Below are 21,944 nucleotides of genomic sequence, written 5' to 3'. Positions count from 1 at the left end.
CCACTTGTCTTTGGAATGCTTTTAGAGCTAGAAACACAGCTAATAGCTCTAGATTGTTGATGTGGAGTAGTTTTTGCATTGGTGTCCACTTTCCCTGTGTGGTGTGATGCAGTAAGAGGGCTCCCCAGCCGGAGAGCGATGCGTCTGCTGTTTGTGTAATTTGTGGAACTGGCTCTAGGAACAGTCGGCCTTTTGATAGGTTTTTTGTGTTCCACCATTGCAGAGAGCGATGAGTCCGACTGTCTACCAACACTAGGTCTGTTAACTGACCATGAGCCTGGTTCCGTTGACGTGCTAGACATTCTTGAAGCGGAAGCATTTGCAGTCTTGCGGTCCGGACCCATGCAAAGCTTTGAACACTAGACAGATTTAAACTGGCTTCTCTCTCTCAACGGGAGCTAGTGCAGCTCCGCCAAGGCCGATGAAGAGGAACCTCTGGGCAATCCTAAGGCTAGCTTGGCTGCAGTTGACTGAATCCTCTGAAGTCTATCCAGAAGATATTTCGGGGACTATAACAGCGCGTTACAATAGTCTAATGTTACTTGGTACCACTAGCGCTCGCACATGAGAAGGCAGCAGGGGGAACATTTTCAGCAGAGTTCTAATAATGGCGAAACAGCTTCCCGCCGTTTTGGTAACCTGAACCTTCATTGTGAGTTTGTTGTTAAACATAACGCCCAAGTTACGGACCTTCTCCAACGGCCTCAATGCAGTCGATGTATCTGTGGGCCAGAAGTTTCCAGGCAACACAGAAGGAACCTTACCCACTGAACAGTAAAGCACCTCAGTCTTTCCTGCATTAAACTACAGAGAGTTTTCTCTCAATCAATGAGCTGTGGCACACAGGCAGCGATGAAACACTTCCAAAGATGTCGACTGATCTCCCTCTAAGGAGAATTAGCTGCGTGTCATCTGCATAATTTACGATGTTGATATTATGCTCTTTTATGACCGCAGAGGTTTCATATAAAAGTTAAATGAAATGTGGCTAATTGCCGAGCCCCGAGGCACGTCAAGCGTGATGTTGGTAAAGGGGAAGGGACACTGCTTGTCTGCTTTCTAAAAGAAAGGAATGAAACCAACTCAGAGCACGGCCAGTCACCCCCACCTCCCTCAGCCTTCTCAACAGGATCCCATGGTTAACCGCATCGTCAGTGGCACAAAGTCCGTTAAATTATTGATAGTCAAGCTCTCTAAACTACTAATAGAAGCATCAATACCACTCCCAGAATTTCCACTAAGACCAATAGTGTCCGATTCCAGACTCAGGTTGCTGGTGGTCCGCACCCAGGTCGTCAATAATAGTTTTAATTTAATCATTGAAAACCCTTGCCAAACTATCGCAAAGGTCTTGGGAAGGAGGTATCTGATTCTTTGTGCAATCAGGACTAGTTAAACTATTCAAAATGTTAAAAATACTTCTAGATCTGTTAGGAGCATTAAGAATAGTGTTGAAGTATTCTGCTTTGGCCATGTTAATCTCTTTCTTATAACACACAATCATAGTTTTCCAGATATGTTTATCCTTATCCTCATATCCCCTTTTCCACTTTCTCTCCGCCTGTTTACAATCAAGTTTAAATGGTTTAATTCATCATTAAACCAAGGGGCCGATGGTCTACCCCCTCTGATTTTTTTATGGAGCCATTGAATCCAAAACCACAGTAATCTGTGAGCAGAGGGATACGTAGTTCTCCTACACCTGCTTATCTAACGAGAAGCAGTCCTCCACCTGAAACATGGGGGCTAAACCCCTCTTTCGAAGGAGAGCCATCTAATCTCTGCTAACGTACTTACTCATAATACAGACTGCCCGATTGTTATGAATAGCATTATCCACATGGAATTTAATCAAAAAGTGGTCGGACCAATCCATATTTCCACAATGTTGAGGACTTGATCCCCTAATAAATTAAATCAAGTATATGCCCTCCCTTATGTGTAGCCTTAGCCACTCGTTGAAAAAGACCAAGGCCTTCGCATGATTCGAGGACATTATAATAGCCTGAGTGAAGGGTTCTATTCAGCCAGAGGTTGAAATCACCCAAAAATCACTCATCTACTGTGAGTGGCAACCATGTTGGTGATAGTGTGTATCAGCAGCAATCACTGCTGGAGACTAAGGGCCCCCGGGGGTCTATAACAGACAATCCCTGTTAAAACATGATCATTATCTTCCTTAATAGCAAAGCCAAGTAATTCAAATCCTTCAATAACATCCCTATCAATGGTAACAATAATCCAGGAGTCTTTATAAATCACACTGACTCCACCACCCCTCCCACTCAATCTGTGTTTATACCCAGGCGGACAAGCCCAGCCTGGATCTACCTCACCTCCTAGGTGGGTTCATGTTTCTGTCATGAACAGGGCATCCAGTTCATGGAGTTCCAGCAACAGCCGAATTTCCACACTGTGTTTGGGCAAGTAAGAATACCATTTTTTAAAAAGGCTATGGTTGGGAATGCATTCTCAGCAAATGTAAATTCCCCCCTATCTTTGCCCAACTCGCCAATATTATGTAGATCCACACTAGTATAGCTTACAAAACGGCCGGCTCCATCAGATCCCTTTTTTTTCTCCTAAAGGGACAGCGTGGACGGGCGCAAACGGGCTTGTCGCTGAGCGCGTGCGCAGCGCGTCCGAGCATCTCCTTTTATGCAAATCTGTCCCCAAGAGCTGTAGCACTAACTTCAAAGATGGCGGGTTCGCACGGACGGACACCGCAAATCGGGAAGCAGTCGGCTCCTAACGGGTAAGTACAGTATTTTCCACCTCCCGAGCAAACCGATATAATTAAGTAAAAAAATTCCCCAGTTGCGACAAGTTCCTCCGTTAAAACAATATGTGCAAAGAGAGCAGAAACCATGATAGCAGCTCCCTGGCAATCACACTATGACATTGCCACAGAAATGCCTTTCAAACTATGCCCATGCGCACGATTGTCCAAGGGAGGAGTCACCTATCTTGTGACTACAAAGACTTCTTCCAAGACGAAAACAGGCAATAATCCGAGCCCAACACCAGGTGGCGATCTAATGCTCAGTGTGAGATCTGCAGCTCATATGCCTCGAACATAGCTTTACCTGATCAAATTTAACTCGAAATTGCGAGTGGCCAAATTGATTTTTCGAAGCCTTCCACCCGACCACCCTCCAAAAAAACTAGATTTCCAGGCCCAGCCACTAGATGGCAGAACAATGCACAGCTGTGAATCCAGAAACTGTTTCATGCTGTAAAACCCCAACTCCACCCGGAAAATCAACTGTTGCAAGGAACCACGTGTGCACCATAGTCCAGGGGTCTCCAAACAGTAGCTCGTGAGCTACTGTAGCTCTTGAGCTAACTGAGTAGCTCACCTGTGTGCAGCCCAGCTTATAAAATCAGAAAGATTTTGCTTGGTTGAATTAACATATAAAGAAATTGAAATTATACTGCACTAATAATATTAGTAGCTGTTAATGTGTTTTTTTAACATAAGTAGCTCTCAGTACAGAAAAGGTTGGTGACCCCTGCACCATACCAAAGCCCCTCCAACAATCCGGTGTGGGAACGCATGAAAACATTTAAGCAAAGTAATAGAAAAAAATGCTGGTTAGTTTTTAATGGAATTTTTATTGAAATGCATCTTACATAACCATGTTTGATGACTTGTAGCCAGTAATCTGTTAGCACAAAGTTTAATAAAATGAGCTATTTTGATAATGGTCTATCATTTTTCTAAAAAAAGCACTCTAATATTTTTCCATTCATTCACATTAAAACTAACCGAAACGGACTGAACACATGATTATTGAAACTAGGAAGTAATGGATGGATTTTCCTTCACTGTAAATTAGCTAGTTTTACTTTTGATCCATAAAACATGATTTAACCCATACCACTCTATTTGACTAATGAAAAATTGTGAAAGTAACCTAGTCTTAAACGCAATGTTATACAGCATGAAATAAAAAAAACAAATTTAAAAAACAGTCTACGATCTGAAAACGTGATTTCGGTGACATGATGTAGATTGAGCACAGACTTTACTAGTGTAAGACACTATCTAAAAATTAGCAACTACATTACACCCGCAAGATTTTGTACTTTAAATGTTCATTTCTCCTACAAAAAACGTGCATGTGAGCTCCCTTATCCATAGAACCCTTGAAAAAAATCCCAGAAGTACCCACCGTGTTTGTCCTATTAATCTGTCTTTTTTCATTCATTCACGATGTGCTCTTATACTATAAAGGTGTCACCCACAAAAATAATACAAATGAGAGCATACTCTTTTATATTTGTATTTACAGTGTACAAAAATCCCCCTTTTAAAATCCAAAATGAGCCCCGTTAGGAAAAAAAGAGCCAAACTAACTTGAGCTGAAACTTTGCTGAATACTGTAAAGTTGCTGGAAGTAAATAAACAAAGTAATCTAAAGTGCACATGAAAAACTTTTAAATGACCAACCAAAAAGTAAAAATTCAACAAAATAAATGTCAAACGAAACATCAAGTGCATAACTGATAAACCGTGCAGGTGAATTTCCTTGCTGGATTCTTTGCAGGTTACTTGTCAAAACTTAAAGCAGAGCATCCTGAAAGCAGAGAAATAAAATATTAGTCTAGAAATACATTCTTGTAGGTAAGTCATCTTAACACTTTAAAGTTTTTGACTTGTCCTGCATTTACATTTCACGACTGGCGAGGCATGCGCCGGGCTACAGTCTCACCCTCTATGCCAGCTCAGCTGAAACAGGTCCTACCCTAGTGAGAAATAATCCAGACAGTGTCCGGAAATGAGGCTAAACCTGGGCAATCATCTAGACTTGCATTTTCTCGCAGCCCTCATGATCCACTAACCCAAAAGGCACCTCTATCCATGCCAAATGAGTGCTAATACAGTCATTTTAACTTTAATATATCTTAAACAATTATACTTGGTTAAACGGATTATCAACTGTAAGTTAAATTATTAATCTCACCTTCTCTGAAGAGGTGAGATAAGCAAAGTGGTGGAAGAAAATATTAGAACTAACCCGTCTCCCCTCACATACCAATTGTTTAATGATTGTTGGCAGGGACACAACTTGTTACTTGTAACAGTTTTGCAGCTCTACCACATTCACATGCTATACAATATTCTGCCTGCTTCTGGTTGGGTCTGGACTGCATATACAAGTGAAGCTTGCTTGTGGGTGGTGACCACAGGAGGTGTCCACTATGATATTCACCATACACCCACAACGCCTCAGTAAGTAGTTTCCATCTTCAACTATTTTTTCTCTTTTTTAAAGATCACCCTCAAGAGTTATCCATTAGTGGATATCAGTGTGGGACAGATGCAAATAATTGTTACATTTCACTATTGCCCACCTACGATTCGAGAATGTATAACTATCCAGAAGTGTGTGGTAAATGTGTGCACCGAAGATCATGTGGCCGGCATGCAAATGTCTTGTAGTGAAATATTACCTGCAAAAGCTATTGAAGCCCCTTTTTCTCTTGCTGAATTGTGCTTTTGGTTTAGCTGTGTTTATCTGCTAGTAACACATTTGCTTGGACTATCCTTACTATTGGCCATTTGGCTGTAGGGATTGTCCCTTATTTTGTGTGATACCATTTTTTTTTTTACATTTCTCTTAATGCTTTGGTCTCCAAGTAGTTGATGGTATGCAGATCGCTTTCAGCGTCTAGTCTTGGAAGTACACAGGTAGGTGCATTTATTGGTTTATATGGAAATGAGAGTTGCCTTTGGATATAAAATGTCAGGATTTCTTAATAAGCTTCTCTAACTGTATGATCCCTGAATAGTTGAGTTAACACAATGTGATGGGGTTTAAAGTAGCCACATAGTATGGTTTGAAAGGATTATGTTACTTACCCAGTAAGGATCTGTTCTTGGTATGTAAAGCTGTAGAGATTCACATGCTTTGCATACTCCTGCCATCTAGTGTGGGTCCGGATGTTTGACCTTTGTTTTTCTTTAAAGAAGTCTTTCCAGTCACAACGTAGGGGACTCCTCCTTTCTGTGACAGTGCGCATAGGCATAGACTCCATTGTTGGATTGTTTTCCCTCAGAGGGTGTGAATGGAGTTAGAAAAGGTAGAATAGAGATGTCCATGCGTATGTATACAAGATAAGAAATAAAACTACAACAGGTATATGTACCCGGGGAGGCAGGTGGGCGCATGCGAATTTACATCTCTACATGCTAAGAACAGATGCTTACTGGGCAAGTAACATTTTTCGTACGAGGCATGTGAGCTATAGATCACATGCTTCGCATAGACTATACAGCAGTATTCTCCCAAAGCTGTAGCTAACCTGTAGCTGTTGCAGTTGTTCGAAATAGCGTTTTAAGTACTGCCTGGCCTACATTAGCTAGTTGATTCACTAACATCTACACAATAGTGTTTGGTGAATGTGTGCGGTGTAGACCATGTTGCTGCCTTACAGATGTCAGTGAAGGGAATATACCCTAGGAAGGCCATAGTAGCCCCAATTTTGCGGGTGGAATGTGCTCTGGGGGGTACGCTCAAGTTTCCTTTTGCTTTTGTATAACATGTTTGGATACATTTCACGATCCATCTTGCAATGCCGGATTTAGAAATGGGATTGCCTTTGTGTGGTGGCTAAAACGCAACAAAAAGCAGTTTTACGAAAAGCTTTTGTTTTTTCTACATAATATAGAAGAGCTCTTCTAAAGTCTAGTGTATGTAGAGCTCGTTCTGTTACAGAAACAAGTTTCAGAAAGAAGAACTCAATTGATTGATGTGAAAAGCAGAAACGACTTTAGGTAGAAATTTGGGGTTGGTTAGAAGAACCACTGTCTTTATGAAGTTGAAAGAAAGGCTCTTGGATAGTTAGTGCTTGGAGTTCTCCAACTCTCCTTAGGGAAGTGATTGCAATAAGAAAAGCAACCTTCCATGAGAGAAACGGTAATGGACACCTATGCATTGGTTCAACATGTGGATACATTATCATAGTAGGGACTATGTTCAAGTTCCATACTGGTGGAGTCGGCTCTTGGTGGAATTACTCTTTTTAGTCCTTCCATAAAGGCTTTAATCACTGGTACTCTGAATAGAGAAGTGTTGTCCGTTTTGTAAGTATGCAGCTACTGCTGCTAAATGCAAGCGGATAGATGTATAAACTAATCCAGATTGCCTTTGTCGGGGCTGCGAGCGGCGTGCGCTCACGGAGGGACTCCAATTCCCAGGAGCGCCCGCCAGCCCTGAGGAGCAACACCTGGGCCGCTCTCCCCGACCCCTCCCACCCTTCCACCGATTATTTTTAAACAGCACTCCCTGGTCTTGTGAGTGGGACGCTTTGCTGACCGAAGAGCACTTTTGTTCGGGACTGACCTGCCTGCCTGATAGCCTACTGCTCGCGGAACCCGCTCCGCGGGTCCCGCTTCGTGTTGTGACATCTGCAGCAGCTCAAAGGTTTGGAGGGCCAGCTGAGGGAATTCTTTGTCGGGGCTGCGAGCGGCGTGCGCTCACGGAGGGACTCCAATTCCCAGGAGCGCCCGCCAGCCCTGAGGAGCAACACCTGGGCCGCTCTCCCCGACCCCTCCCACCCTTCCACCGATTATTTTTAAACAGCACTCCCTGGTCTTGTGAGTGGGACGCTTTGCTGACCGAAGAGCACTTTTGTTCGGGACTGACCTGCCTGCCTGATAGCCTACTGCTCGCGGAACCCGCTCCGCGGGTCCCGCTTCGTGTTGTGACATCTGCAGCAGCTCAAAGGTTTGGAGGGCCAGCTGAGGGAATTCTTTGTCGGGGCTGCGAGCGGCGTGCGCTCACGGAGGGACTCCAATTCCCAGGAGCGCCCGCCAGCCCTGAGGAGCAACACCTGGGCCGCTCTCCCCGACCCCTCCCACCCTTCCACCGATTATTTTTAAACAGCACTCCCTGGTCTTGTGAGTGGGACGCTTTGCTGACCGAAGAGCACTTTTGTTCGGGACTGACCTGCCTGCCTGATAGCCTACTGCTAGCGGAACCCGCTCCGCGGATCCCGCTTCGTGTTGTGACATCTGCAGCAGCTCAAAGGTTTGGAGGGCCAGCTGAGGGAATTCTTTGTCGGGGCTGCGAGCGGCGTGCGCTCACGGAGGGACTCCAATTCCCAGGAGCGCCCGCCAGCCCTGAGGAGCAACACCTTGGCCGCTCTCCCCGACCCCTCCCACCCTTCCACCGATTATTTTTAAACAGCACTCCCTGGTCTTGTGAGTGGGACGCTTTGCTGACCGAAGAGCACTTTTGTTCGGGACTGACCTGCCTGCCTGATAGCCTACTGCTCGCGGAACCCGCTCCGCGGGTCCCGCTTCGTGTTGTGACATCTGCAGCAGCTCAAAGGTTTGGAGGGCCAGCTGAGGGAATTCTTTGTCGGGGCTGCGAGCGGCGTGCGCTCACGGAGGGACTCCAATTCCCAGGAGCGCCCGCCAGCCCTGAGGAGCAACACCTTGGCCGCTCTCCCCGACCCCTCCCACCCTTCCACCGATTATTTTTAAACAGCACTCCCTGGTCTTGTGAGTGGGACGCTTTGCTGACCGAAGAGCACTTTTGTTCGAGACTGACCTGCCTGCCTGATAGCCTACTGCTCGCGGAACCCGCTCCGCGGGTCCCGCTTCGTGTTGTGACATCTGCAGCAGCTCAAAGGTTTGGAGGGCCAGCTGAGGGAATTCTTTGTCGGGGCTGCGAGCGGCGTGCGCTCACGGAGGGACTCCAATTCCCAGGAGCGCCCGCCAGCCCTGAGGAGCAACACCTGGGCCGCTCTCCCCGACCCCTCCCACCCCTTCCACCATTTGTTTACGAGTCCTATAATTGCCAATAGTACTCCCGCAGCGCGGGAGAGCGCGCGGGAGAAGCCCGGGACAAGGGCGGGACCGTCTGTGGCCGTCCGGGGCCGTTGGAGGCCGGGCTGGGCCAGGTTATTAACTTTTATTAACTTTTAGTATCGGTGTTTGTTGCAAGTCTATCCCATTGTTAATTTTAATTTTGTCTTTGGGTTCTGCCATGAGTCAGTCTGCCCCCCCCGGTGTGGGTAACTCGGTTCTTGGTCCACTTGATAAATTTTTCAAAAAATCCTCTAAGGAACTAGATAGGGACCTTCTCCTAGCCGAAAGGAGAGCAGAGCGTCGACGGTCAATTGAGCACTTAAAGAGAACTTCAATGCAGTCTCAAACTGTCTTGAATTCATCCCATGATATGGCAGCTCATGGGCTGAGCTCAATCGAGGTCGATGCCACCGACATCAATCTAACCCCATGTATTTTTAGTTTCCCAACTATCTCCCCGCCTTGTGTTAATGCTACTAGTGGCGATCACCTGGGTTTCCCGCCGGTTGATCACTCTAGTTTTGTGGAGAATAACATTCCCTGTACTAATCTTACTGACTTGGATTCTTGTTCCATGTTGCCCACTCCTCCGCTGGTTGGTTTAACTTTAGGTGATGGTTTACCTTCTATGAGTGGATATAATAGTAGAGACAAACCTGCTGCGGCCAAAAGGGCTGCGCAATCTCCACCTAGGAAAAGAAGGAGGAAGGGGGGGGTAAAAAGGAAAGGATATAGTGGTCGGCCTCCCACACCAGCACCAGCACCATTACCACCTCAACGGGTAGCTGAACAGGCTCTACCATCTATAGTAGAGCCCTCGGCTTTAGACACACAGGGGTTGGAAACTAATGAACTATGTAGTGAAGGGGTTCAGGAGGTGTCCTATGCCAACTTAGAAAAGCTTATTAAATCATACATGCTTCCTGTGTTGGAGCGTGTTAGGATACTGGGAGACAAACTGGACCGTTTGTTAGCGTCTATCGAACCCGCTCACGCCTCTAGTGGGGACAAGGTAAAGGGACCTACTAATTCAACTCATGGTACATCCCAGGCTGCCGCTAACTCAATTAGCTCTACTAACAGAACCACTAAACAAGCTTCCACTAAACAAGCCTCCACCAATGTGAATGCCATTACAATTGATAAAGCATTGGTCTCAGTGGCCAAACATCCCCCAGCAGTGAGTATTGCTAAAGCACATTCCAGGGAGGGAGCTATTAACAAACCTTCAGAGAAGGTGGGTGTATCCCAGCAAAGGACTGGGGCGAACAAACCCGCCATTCCTACTGGCAAAATTAGCAAACCCCTCCCACATAAGAAAAATGTTGACTTGCCCCCGGACTCTACGAACTATGTTATCGTTATGACAGGGGTGCCCCCTGTTGCAGAAGGGGATAGGGAAAACTACGACAGCTTAAAAAACAAAGTCATCTTCTGGCTGAAAACAAATAGGCCCCTTCCTCCACATCTTAATGGGGACATTGTTACAGTCAGAAGATGTCGGTGGGTAGGGGTACGCCCCAAGGACATAGAGGGGGATATAGTTATCATCAACTTCAGGGACCACAAAGATGTATCCCACCTCTCTGATTGGTATGTAGGTAATAATGAGGGTGGGATCTCAACGAGGAACCTCACTTATTTTTACCCAGAGACTTTGCTCAACCCTCTCCCTCAACCCTCATCTATTAATAGTAAAAACACCAATAGATTTCTTAAATGGACTAATTTTACCCCTAACTTTCACGGTCTTCAGTTCAATCCGGAGGCACAGTATCGATCCTACATCCAATCAAACTATAACTGTCCTGATCAGATTCCAAGTTGGGCTAAGATCACTACCCAGCATAAGGGCCCCCCAGTTTTACCTGATTCTTTATTCCCCAATAGGCCCCTGTATCCACCGGTTCCTATAACAACTGTCCCCATACAGACTCAGCAGTACCCAGGTTTTTTCCCAGCACATTCCTTTCCTAATATGCCCACCCAGCCCAAGGAGTCTTGGAAGATCCCCCTGAGGAATTTATACGATCCATTATCTTGGCTGGCGACCAATGATTGACCAGCATGTTCACAGGGGGTTGTTGTCTCTAAACCAGGTGGCTGGAGGGGGGAAGAAGTTCTAGAAGCTGTGGGTACCCTACCTTATGATGTCATGAATCCAGTGGTTCAAGCCTGCCAATCCGTGGAGGGCTGTACTAGTTGTAGGGATGAGCCGGAGCTTCCAATCTTGCTACCCACCCCCGTGTACATTACCGAGGGTAACTCCCAAGGAACAAGTAAGGGGTCAACCAGTTTTGTTAAGTCAATGTGTTTAACTACGGACGGTTTGTCTACAGAAGTTGTGGGATATGTTGAACCCACCATTATGTTTAAAGAACCTAGTCCAAATGTTATTACTAATATGTGTGAAGAACCATGCGGGAAGGGTACCACTCTGGGATGCTGGAATGTTGCTGGAATTGTTTTTTGTGCGTGTGTTCCTGACTGGGCTGACTTCATTCGACAGGGTGATATCTGGTCTTTCCAGGAGACTTGGGCGATTGATGCAGTTTATTTTCCAGGTTTTCTGAATTTTAATAAACCGGCAGTTAGAGCCCAAAGAGGTAGGGCCATGGGTGGCCTCACTATTTGGGTACGTCAGGTAGTAGGTGTTTCTGTAAAGGAGGTTTTTATTGACTGTCCGGATATATGGATAGTCAGAATGGAACTAAGAAGTGGTCTAAATATACTGCTTGTCAATGTGTATGCAAGAGGCACTGCGGGAGGCAGCGTGTCACCCACTCTTACATGTTTGGATGACTTCCTGGGTTCCACCCAATTATCTGGTCATGTGATAGTGATGGGGGATTTTAACACTTGTTTTGAACCCTTAGGCAGTGAGGATGGACTACTAACGGATGATGAGGATAGGACATGGGGGATTCCCACTCTTGAGTTACCCCCGATTTCTAAATGGTCTCAAACAGCAACTTTTATTAAAGGTCTCTGTCTAAACTGGGGGTTGCGCGCCCTGAACGGACGCACACGCTCCGACAGGGTAGGCAATTATACTTTCTTTAATGGCAGACACAGCAGTCGCATTGATTATATCTTAGTTGATATCAAAATGTGGCATTTAGTTCTGGACATGACAGTTAAAATTCGTCCAGAAAGTGATCATGAACCGCTTTTAGCGGAACTAAAGGACATGAGCTTTGTAGGGCCGTTTGTTCATCAGACCAATCCCGTGCAAGAGGCTGTGGTTTTATCTAATGATATGAGGAGGGTGCGATGGCAAAAGGTTTCTGTAGATCTGGAAGCACCCGCCAAGATTAGAAGCTTGGTATCAAAATCCATACTGGAAATTGATAATTGTGATAATCAGGACACGATGATTCTAACAATCACGGATATCCATGCCAGCTTGTTTCTGTCCCTTAAAACCTTGTTTGTTAAATTTGTGGCCAACAAGGGTAGGGGGATAGTTAAGAAACCAGCTAACTGGTTTAATGATGCCTGCCGTGAGTCCCATAAGTCTCTGTTTATGGCCTTGAAATCTAAAAATCTAGCCTTAATTAAATCCTGTAGGAAGGCGTACAAAGTTGCCAAATATCGGGCCAAATCTGCATGGGACGATGAGCGATGGTGCCTTCTTGCGGAGGCCTGTGGCTCTAGGAATTTCCAACGCTTTTGGCACTTGCTCAGGTGGGGCCAGTCTTTGGACGACCGCCCTAGTCCTGCATCCATTGAACAACAAAAATGGGTGTCATATTTTGAGGAACAATTTAGCTGTCAATGCCCCACGCAGGTTTCCATTAATTGGCCGATCTCTTTTGACACACTTGTGTTTACGACGAAAGAGGTAGAGTCTGTCCTGAAAGCCATTCCCAGGGGTAAAGCGCCCGGTCCGGATTGTATCCCGGCGGATCTATTCCAACAAGATCAGGACCTATGGGTTCCATACCTAGTGCGTTTGGTAAATGCGCTGGCTGTGGGAGCCAGGGTTCCTGATTCCTGGGCTGGCGCCGAAATACTGCCCATATTCAAGAAGGGCGATCGGTCGGTTCCCTCGAACTACCGGCCGATCAGCTTAATTGATGCAGTTCAGAAGATCACTGCTCGCCTTGTTTTATCAAGGGTCCAGGCTTGGATTGAGGAATTTAACATTCTCACCCCTTTCCAAGCAGGGTTTAGATCCTCTGTGAGTACCCTGGACCAGGCGTTTCGATTTATGCTCCTGCATTGGAAGACGGTTACCCTGGGCAAAGGCAATTTATTTGCCGCTTTCGTGGATCTTCGTTCCGCGTTCGATCTAGTCCCGAGGGCCGGTCTTTGGAATTGCTTATTGGATATGGGGATGCCTCCCATCTTGGTCCGCCTTATAGTGAATCTCCATGCCCAAACATTCGCATTTGTGCGATGGGGTAAACCGGGTGAAGTGACAGAGAAATTTCCAGTGGATAAGGGTGTCAGGCAAGGTTGTGTTTTGGCACCGACCTTGTTCTCCTTGTATATTAACAGAGTTACCAAGTATTTCGACAACTTTTCCACGGATGCTCCAACCTTGGCCGGCATGAGAATTCCCCTGCTCATGTTCGCTGACGATACTCTCCTGATCTCTCGCACCAGGCAGGGCCTGCAGAACGCCCTGTCAAGGTTCGAGAGTTTCTGCAGCGAACATGAGCTGGAGGTGAATGTCTCCAAGACCAAATTTATGGTCTTAAGGGGGCGAAAGCTAATAAATGCCAGGGTCACCATGGGGGGTACCCCCCTGGAGCAAACAAAACACTTCACCTACTTGGGTGTCACCTTTAGTGACACTCTGAGCTGGACTCATCAGATTGAACTAATGACCATGAAGCAGAAACAGTTAGGCGGAGCATTGATAAAAGAGCACAAAGGGTCATTTACCAGGCCAATGTCTCCGCTTATTAAGATCTACGGCGGCAAGGTTCTACCAGCGATCCTCTATGGTGCCGAACTATGGGGTGGCAGTAATTTGGATTCCCTAAAGCATGCGCATAACAAGTTTCTGCGACTGGCAGCAGGGCTCCCTTTGTCGACTCCAATAATCCCCCTCCTCTATGATCTAGGTTGTCATCCGGTGGTAGACCAGGCAAGACTCCGTCCTCTTACCTTCTGGCGTCGTCTATGGACTACGCCAGAACTCCATTACTATGCAGAAGCTTGCTTGGAGGTTAAGAATAGCCCTGGTGCTACTAACATTGGATGGTTTAGAGACCTCAAGTCTTCCCTATTTGCCCTGGGCTATGGTGATCTTTGGTCCTCGCCCGACTCAGCCGTCTTCCCCTCTAAGAGGGATCTCAAATCATGTTACTGGAACTGGGTGACCCATAATATGTATATGGTAACTAACTCGTGTAGCCTCACTGGCTTGTTTATTGTACACAAGGATAAACCTAAGCTTGAGGGGTACTGGGACATCATTACTAAACCCCTGGACCGCAAATTATTTTTTCAATTCAGATGCGGTTCACTTCCCATTGGGGAGTTTACAAGTAAATGGGGAACAGATTGCTCTAGCTTTTGTCTTAACTGTCAAGGTATCAGGGAAAGCATAGAGCACCTGTTAGATGTGTGTCCCTTATATTCTGCCCCCAGAGCCAAATGGCTAAAGCCTGTGTGTAGGCATCTAGGAACTAGATTGGCCGTCGAAGCAACAAGATTGTTAAAAGTTACCTTGGATCCCCTTATTGTTGTGGGGGTGGCTAAATTTCTCGGGTGGGCATGGGTGCTTAGATGTAGGTCCTTTAAAAACAATCGTATGGTGACCGTATAGTCTCCTGTATTATGCTGCTGTTGGTTGTCTCTGTGTTCATTCCTTTTTTTACTGTATATCTGTATAAGAAGCTGATTAGTGTACTAATGATTTAATACTTGTATTAACTGTTTAAAATGTATATTTATTGTATTTTTTATTGTCTTTTATGATTGACTAATCGAATAAAGACTTCTTGAACTTGAACTAATCCAGATTGCTGCAAATGTAAAAAACAACATTATATTTTGTACTGAAGCACCAAGGGATTGAGGTTGTTACAGTATATAACAAAATGTTTCCACTTTGCTGCATAACACGCGATAGGTCTCCTAGCCTTCTTTAGGATATTCATAGTCTGGTGGTAGTTGTAAATAACCAAACTCTAGGACTTCAGGAGCCAAATCGCCAGGTTGAGTACCTTGGGACTTGGATGCCGGATTTCTCCGTGGCTCTGAGTGAGGAGACTAGAGTTGAGATTAAACTTTTGATGTGGATCTACTGAGAGCTCCAACAGGGTGGTAAACCAAGGTTGATGTGCCCATGTGGGAGCTATGAGAATGAGTTTGAGGGCTGATTGCCCAAGCTTTCGAACAACCAGCGGAATAAGTGGGAGAGGTAGAAAAGCATAGGTCTATCAAGAGAAAGCTTCATTCCTGAAAGTAGGGAAGGAGGATTGAGGGATGAAGTTCCCACTCATGGATTTGCTATCTCTGTAGCTGAGAAGGTCTGCAATTTGATTGCTTACTCCTAGAAGGTGTTCTGTGGGCGATGAATTGTGATGTATGGCCCATTTCCAAATGGCTTGTGCTAGGCATGACAGTGAGTATGTGTGTGTCACCCGTTTTTGTATGTAATACATTGTAATCATGTCTTTGAGTGATAGAAACACTGCTAGTAGCTTTAAGAGATAGGACAGCTCCTATACTTTAGAGTCCATAATCCTTGGATTGTGTGATGCTGTAGGTGATCGCCCCAACAAGTGAGCGATGCATCTGCTGTTAGCACTGTCTGTGGAGCAGGGTGGAGAAAGAGGCGCCCTCTGGATAAATGTTGTGGGTTCCACCACTGGAGAGAGCGATGGGTGCAGCCGTCTAACACTAGATCAGTTAATTGACCCTGTGACTGGTTCCACTGACTTGCTAAGCATTCTTGGAGGAGACGCGTGTGAAGTCTTGTGTGGGGGAACAACTGTAATGCAAGGAGCCATCATGCCTAGCAGTTGCTTGAAGACTCATGCTGGCATTGATTGGTTGGGCTGAAAATGAGTGAAAAGGGACTGAATACTGTGAATCGTGGCTGTATTGGGAGTGGCTAGAGCTTTGTGAGCGTCTATTGTGGCTCCTAGATAAGTCTGCGAGTTGGAATGCTGTGGATGAGACTTCCAACGCATTCACTATAAACGCCCAGTTGGTGAAGCAAGTGAATGGTGATTTGTGTGTGTTGGAGACACATTTGGTAAGTACTGGCTTTGATGAGCCGGTCGACCAGGTATGTGCTGAGTCTACTGCCAGACATTTGGTAAATATCCCGGGAGCACTGGTGACTCCAAACATCATGCCTTTAACCCCTTCGATGTTCATGACGAAGCGGTTCAGTTATGAGTATCGGTTGGGTTGTGCTTAGAACGGAACCGCTCCGTCATTACCACGGCCCATGGGAGAAGCACTGGCGCTCCCCCCCCCGGGCATCGATCTTGCCCCACAAGTAGGGATGGCAGTTGAAGATTTTCCTCTGCCACCCCCGACCCCCTCTCACGCTTCCCCAGGACGTCAGTGCGCACATCAGGAAGCGCGGAACGCACTGGAAATCATTTGTTTCCAGCGCGTCCAGAGGAGGAGATAGGTGTCTTGTCTCCGGTGGGACGGGGGGGCCAAAACAAGATGCCTTGAGGCATCGGAGAGAGGAAAGAGTATTTCCTCTCCCCTGATGTCTCAATGCAGGGCATTCCTGCTTCACGATCGCGCACAGCGCCGCGACCGTGGAGCAGGAATGCCCCACTAGACACCGGGGGGAGGGGCACGGGGGGCTGGCGGAAAAGCCCACTACACCCAGGGATTCACTCCAGGGGGCCATTTTTTTATGCGTATTCTGCCACCCTGGGGCAGATCAGCATTTTTATTTGGCCTTTCTGCCCCCAGGGGGCGCAGAAAACCCCACTAGACACCAGGGACTCATTTAAAAAATGAAATGGGAGTGACCCCTTGGGCAAGGGTAGCTGCTAAGGGCATATTGTTTTTGTATGCGTATTCTGCCCTAAACCCCCCCCCCCCCACCCAGAGGGACAAATTGGCCTGTTTTTTTCCCCTTTCTGCCCGGAAAGGGGGGGGGGGGGGGGCAAAAAAACCCCACTAGACACCAGGGGCTTCTTTTAAATTAAAATGGAAGCAACCCCTTGGCCAATGGTCACTTCCAGGGGACAGATTTTTTTATGTAATTGTAATTGCAATTGCATTTATATAGCGTTTACTACCCCTGACGAGGTGTCGAAGCGCTTTTTCGGCGGGTAGCACGCTACTCCGGGACCCACAGAGGATTAGTGTTGAATTAGTATAGTGAAACATGCAAGTACATTTTAAGTGGTAGATAGGTTAGTCAGTTATTTGGATTTGAAATGATAGCAGAAGGATAGAGTAGGACAAAGGTTTGTATTTATCGCTTGCTTATTGACGCATGCTATTCAGGGAGCCTATAAAGGATTAGTGGTGAATTAATATGGTGAAATATGAGGTAATTTCAGTGGTGGATATTAGTCTGTTACTTGGAGTGAGAAGGATAGCGGATGGATAAAAGGGTAAGAAAGATTTGCATTCATATAGCACTTGTTACCCCTGATGGGTGTTGAAGTGCTTTTCTGGCGAGTAGCACGCCACTCCGGAACCCATAAAGGATTAGTGTTGAAAGTTAGTATAGTATAAATGTGAAGTAATGTGAGTAGTAGATATGTTATTCAGTTATTAGTATAGTTGAATATGGAATATGGAATTTGAGAAGTGAACATGTTAGTCTGTTAATTTTGATTGCAAAAGGATAGTGGAGGGATAAAAGTGAAGGATTTTTTTATTTTTTATAAGTCTTAGCAGTAGGAAGAGGCTTTTGGATGAGTAAAAAGGAGTTTTGGAGGGAAGGAGTCAGAGGGCAGCATTTCTGGCCCTAGTCCCGACCAGGCAACTACCCTTGTCCTCTCCACCCTTAACCTCGACGCCCGGGCAGAGACGCCCTAAGCCTGGCCTTTTTTGTAGCCCTAGCAATCAGGTGACCCCTTCAGCCAATGGGAACCCTAGCCCTAACACTATCCAATCACAACACTAGCCCTAACACCTAGAACCAATAGGAGACCAGGACCTTGCAGCCAATCTTAGCCCTAGTCCAAGCACCCAATCAGTTCAAAAACCCTGATCACAACATCCAATAAAGGCATTAGCCCTACCACTAGTCCCAACACAAGTCCAAGCAGCCAATGGTACAGGTAGCCCTAGTCCCTACTTCCAATAGAAAGCCTAACCCTACTCTTAGCCCCACAACTGGTCCAACAACCAATAACACCAGAAGCACTAAATAGCTACTTCCAATTCAACGTCTAACCCTAGCCCTAGTCCCACCCTACTCCCAACAACCAATAACATAGGAAACCCTAGTCCCTACTTCCAACAAAAATCCTAACCCTAGCCCCAACCCTGCAATGATTGAATCACAGACCGAGAAACCAATCCGAAGCCTCAAATACCCAACCAATGACGACATTAACTCTAAACCAATAGAAACACCAGATACAACCACCAATCAGTGTACAGATGTGCCAACCACTAGCACACCATATAAGGTCCCAGCAACCTCAGACAAGGTTTGCTGGCCAGGGAGTTGGATGCTGCTTGCTCCTGTTCAGAATCTCCTAGGAGACAGACAGGCTCAATCCACAACTTTGGACTTCAACAGGTAAAGGCTTCACTAACTCGAAATCTAACAATACTGTTTGAATAAAACTTTACTCCCCCTGCTGGCCAAAAAACGAAGTGCACAGGCCCCCAGTAAATACAGTTTAAACAGCTCACAGAGCACCCTCTGATGTAGAAAATCCCTGTTGCTGGGGGAGGGGGGGGGGAGGGGGGGAGGACTCACTGGTTTGTGAGCACCAAATGGAGGCTGGGGGGGGGGGTGCACTGTTTGAGCACACAGGCCTAAGCACAGAGCAAAGGAGACATTTGGAGGGAAAACAGATTTGTCACCAAGGAATGAGAGGGACAAACTACAGAGGTTGGACTGCAAATCCCACAATTCAACACACTAAATGAAAGCAATCATGGGCAGGGAAAACAACATATTTAAAACACAACACGGGTGATAAAATATGCAATTACAGGCAGGCTAAAACTACAATTTTTAACTGTAACAGCCACAGGCATAGAAAGTAAACAGAAAATGAAAATCGTTTTTTAAACAACTTTTTGTCTTGGGAAGAGACGGCACTAGTCTGCAGGGGGGCAGATCAGCCTATTTTTTTGCCCTTTCTGCCACCGAGAAGGGGGGAGGGGGGGAACCCCAAGAGGCACCAGGGATTTTGTTTTGTGAGTAATGGAAGCGACATGGAGGCTTCCTGGGACATATCAGCCCCTTTTTTTGGCCTTTCTGCCCTATGCGGGGGGGGGGGGGGGGGAGAAATCAGACAACCTTACTAGGCACTAGGGATGTATTACTTTTGCAAGGGAGCAAATTGCGGTCTGCTGTTTTCTGCCCCACCTGGGGGGCGGGCAGATTGGCCTGACAGACAGCCTCACCCGATCCCTTGGGCAAGATAACCTCCTATTTTTCTCAGCCCTATTTGAAGGCCCATCTGGCCGATTGACCATTTGGGTAGTAACATAGCGTGTTTTAGCGTGAATTGTTTTATTTTTTGTGAATTGCAATGCTTTATTTCTCCTTTTTTGTTTTAGTTGAAGGCTTTTGCTCTTTAGACTGTTCCACATTGCAGTTTAATTACTGGTGGTTCTGCTGTTTCTGTAGTTGCACATGTTTGGTAAGTCTTTTTTTTGTAAAATGTAAATGAGTTTCATTTCACTGCATGAGTTTGTTTTTTGCAAACGCTGTAATAATAGCAGTATGTTTGGCTTCTGTTTTTTGAGGGTCAAAAACTTTTTGCATTTGTACTCTGTATTTTATTGTCTTGTGAGTAATTGGTTTAGTTTTATTCTTTCTAGTGGGATATCGTTGGTTTTTGCTGTGTCTCTGCAGAGTAGGTGCTGGTGAGTGTGGCTGTCTCATGTTAGTGAATTGTATAGTTTGAGTATATAGATCTTTGTGATAAGCCACACATTTTTTACTTGTTTTGCACAGTGTTGGTTGTTGACTTGTTTGTGCAGTCTACTTTTTTAGTAAGGATAATGGCTAGCCGCAGGATTACTGCTCAGCAGGTTGTTGGTATGCTTTTTGAGTCTTCCTCCGACCATGGTGGAGAAGTGTGGCTCAATGGTTAGAGCGGCAGACCCTGATGCAGAGGTCTAGCCCGGGACCAGGGTTCAATTCCTGCCTTGGCGGGTCTTGTGCTAAATTTCCTCGGACCTGATAATTCTCACCTCGGTGCCTATTCTAATCATGGGTCCCAATCTGCAACTCTGGGCAATAGCTTGCTTAATCTCCACAACTGCCTGGCTTCACCTTGGGGGTGCCCAGGAGTGGGCACTTCAAAGGGAAAAGCCAAGAAGGGTTCCACAGCGGTATGCATACAAGCGCCGAGATACCCTCATGGGTCGATTTGTGCGCTATACAAGTACTACTACTACATGGTTCTGAGTGTAACTCTGCTTCTGAGGCAGAGGACAATTCTGGCAGTGAGTTTTCTCTCCACATGGAATCATCGGATGATGAAGATACTCTTAGTGCGGATGAAGTGCCTGTGTTAGAGGAGGAGATTGATGTGCCAATAGTGCGGAAAGAGGCATCTGGGCTGCAGCCTGCGGCTGCAAGGCTTCCCGTTGAAAGTGCTGACCTCTGGGTTGCCCCAGGCATGGTGCAGCCGGCATTGCCAGACTTTACTGTTGTCCAGGGTTTAGAGTGAATACTGAAAACTTTTTGCCGCTCAATTCTACTCAGTTTATGAACGATGTGTTTTTGGCAGAGATTGTTGAGCAGACTAATTTGTATGCCAAACAGTTTTTGAGGGACAACAGTGCCAGTCTCAAGCCCCACTCTAGAGCTACCCGGTGGACTCCCACTAATCTGGAAGAGATGAAGTTGTTCTTGGGTTTAGCTAAGGAAGCGATCAATGTCTTCATATTGGTCATTGGTCTACTAGTCCCCTGATGGCAACTGCTATGTTTCCGGCAGTCATGAGTCGTGATAGGTATTTGCTTCTGCTTCGGAGGATGCATTTTGTCAATAATGGTTTAGCGTTGCCACGAGATCACCCTGATTGTGACAGTCTTTTTAAGATTCGGCCTGTCATTGATCACTTTGTTGATCGATTTTCTGAGATCTATGCTCCAGGGGAAGAAATTGCAGTGGATGAGTCTTTGGTGTTCAAGGGCCACTTGGTTTTTATGCAATACATTCCTAGTAAGAGGGCACGCTGTGGAATTAAGCTGTATATACTGTGTGACAGTAGCACTGGATAGGTCTCTAATTTCAGGGTGTACACTGGTAAGGAATCCATGATGAACCCACCTGGTTGTCCGTCCACTTTTGGAGTGACTGTTAAAAAATCCTCTACCCAGCTCCCACACAATTTTCTCAAAGGCCACCATTTATATGTACATAACTTCTACACTAGTGTGCACTTCGGGGAATCGGACAAAGTGGACACTGTTGCTTGTGACACAATCTGCTCTAACCGTAAAGGTTTCCCAAAAGAACTGGTTTGAAAAGCTTCAGCGGGGTCAGTGCAGTGCGTTGCGAGGAGCTTCTAGCTGTGAAGTTTTCAGACAGGAGAGATGTGTACATGCTGACTACCATCCATGATGAAAGCACTGAACCTGTGACTGTTTGGGGTCAGGTTGCTGAAGCGCGCAAATCTGTGTGCATTTTAGACAATAAGCACATGGGTGGTGTGGATAGTAGATCAGAGGTTGGAACCTTACGCTGCTCTTCGTAAGGCTTACATTTGGTACAAGAAGTTGGCTATCCATCTTTTCCACATGGCAAACTTTAATGCTTTTGTTGTGTTCCAGGATTCTTGTCCTGAATCAAATATGACTTTTGCTAAGTTTGCAAAGTCTGTAATAGGCAGCCTTGTTTTAGTTAAACAGGCAAGTATTCCTATAGTTGGAGTGGTGGAGGATGTTGCTAGATTGAAAGATCGCCACTTTCCTGATCACATTCCTTCCACACCCTCAAAGTACTTTCCCAGTAGGAGATGTAGAGTCTGTTGGC

The 21,944-nt window shown here is 46.0% G+C and overlaps 1 protein-coding gene across 1 annotated transcript in view; it reads right to left on the bottom strand.

The window, feature by feature from the left end:
• Positions 1 to 3,595: 3,595 nt before the first annotated feature.
• The window catches only part of DND1 (DND microRNA-mediated repression inhibitor 1), a 235,313-nt gene continuing 216,964 nt past the window's right edge, over positions 3,596 to 21,944 (bottom strand). Inside the window, exon 5 of the mRNA XM_078653446.1 lies at positions 3,596 to 4,580. Within this exon, the coding sequence (XP_078509572.1) occupies positions 4,552 to 4,580 (29 nt within the window). The 3' untranslated portion in view covers positions 3,596 to 4,551. The remainder of the gene's footprint in view (positions 4,581 to 21,944) is intronic.

The sequence above is a fragment of the Lissotriton helveticus genome, chromosome 7 (genome assembly GCF_964261635.1).
Source record: "Lissotriton helveticus chromosome 7, aLisHel1.1, whole genome shotgun sequence".
In the NCBI taxonomy this organism is placed as follows: Eukaryota; Metazoa; Chordata; class Amphibia; order Caudata; family Salamandridae; genus Lissotriton; species Lissotriton helveticus.
The sequence above is the reverse complement of the archived record's forward strand: the minus strand, read 5'-3'. Positions and strand labels throughout refer to the sequence as shown.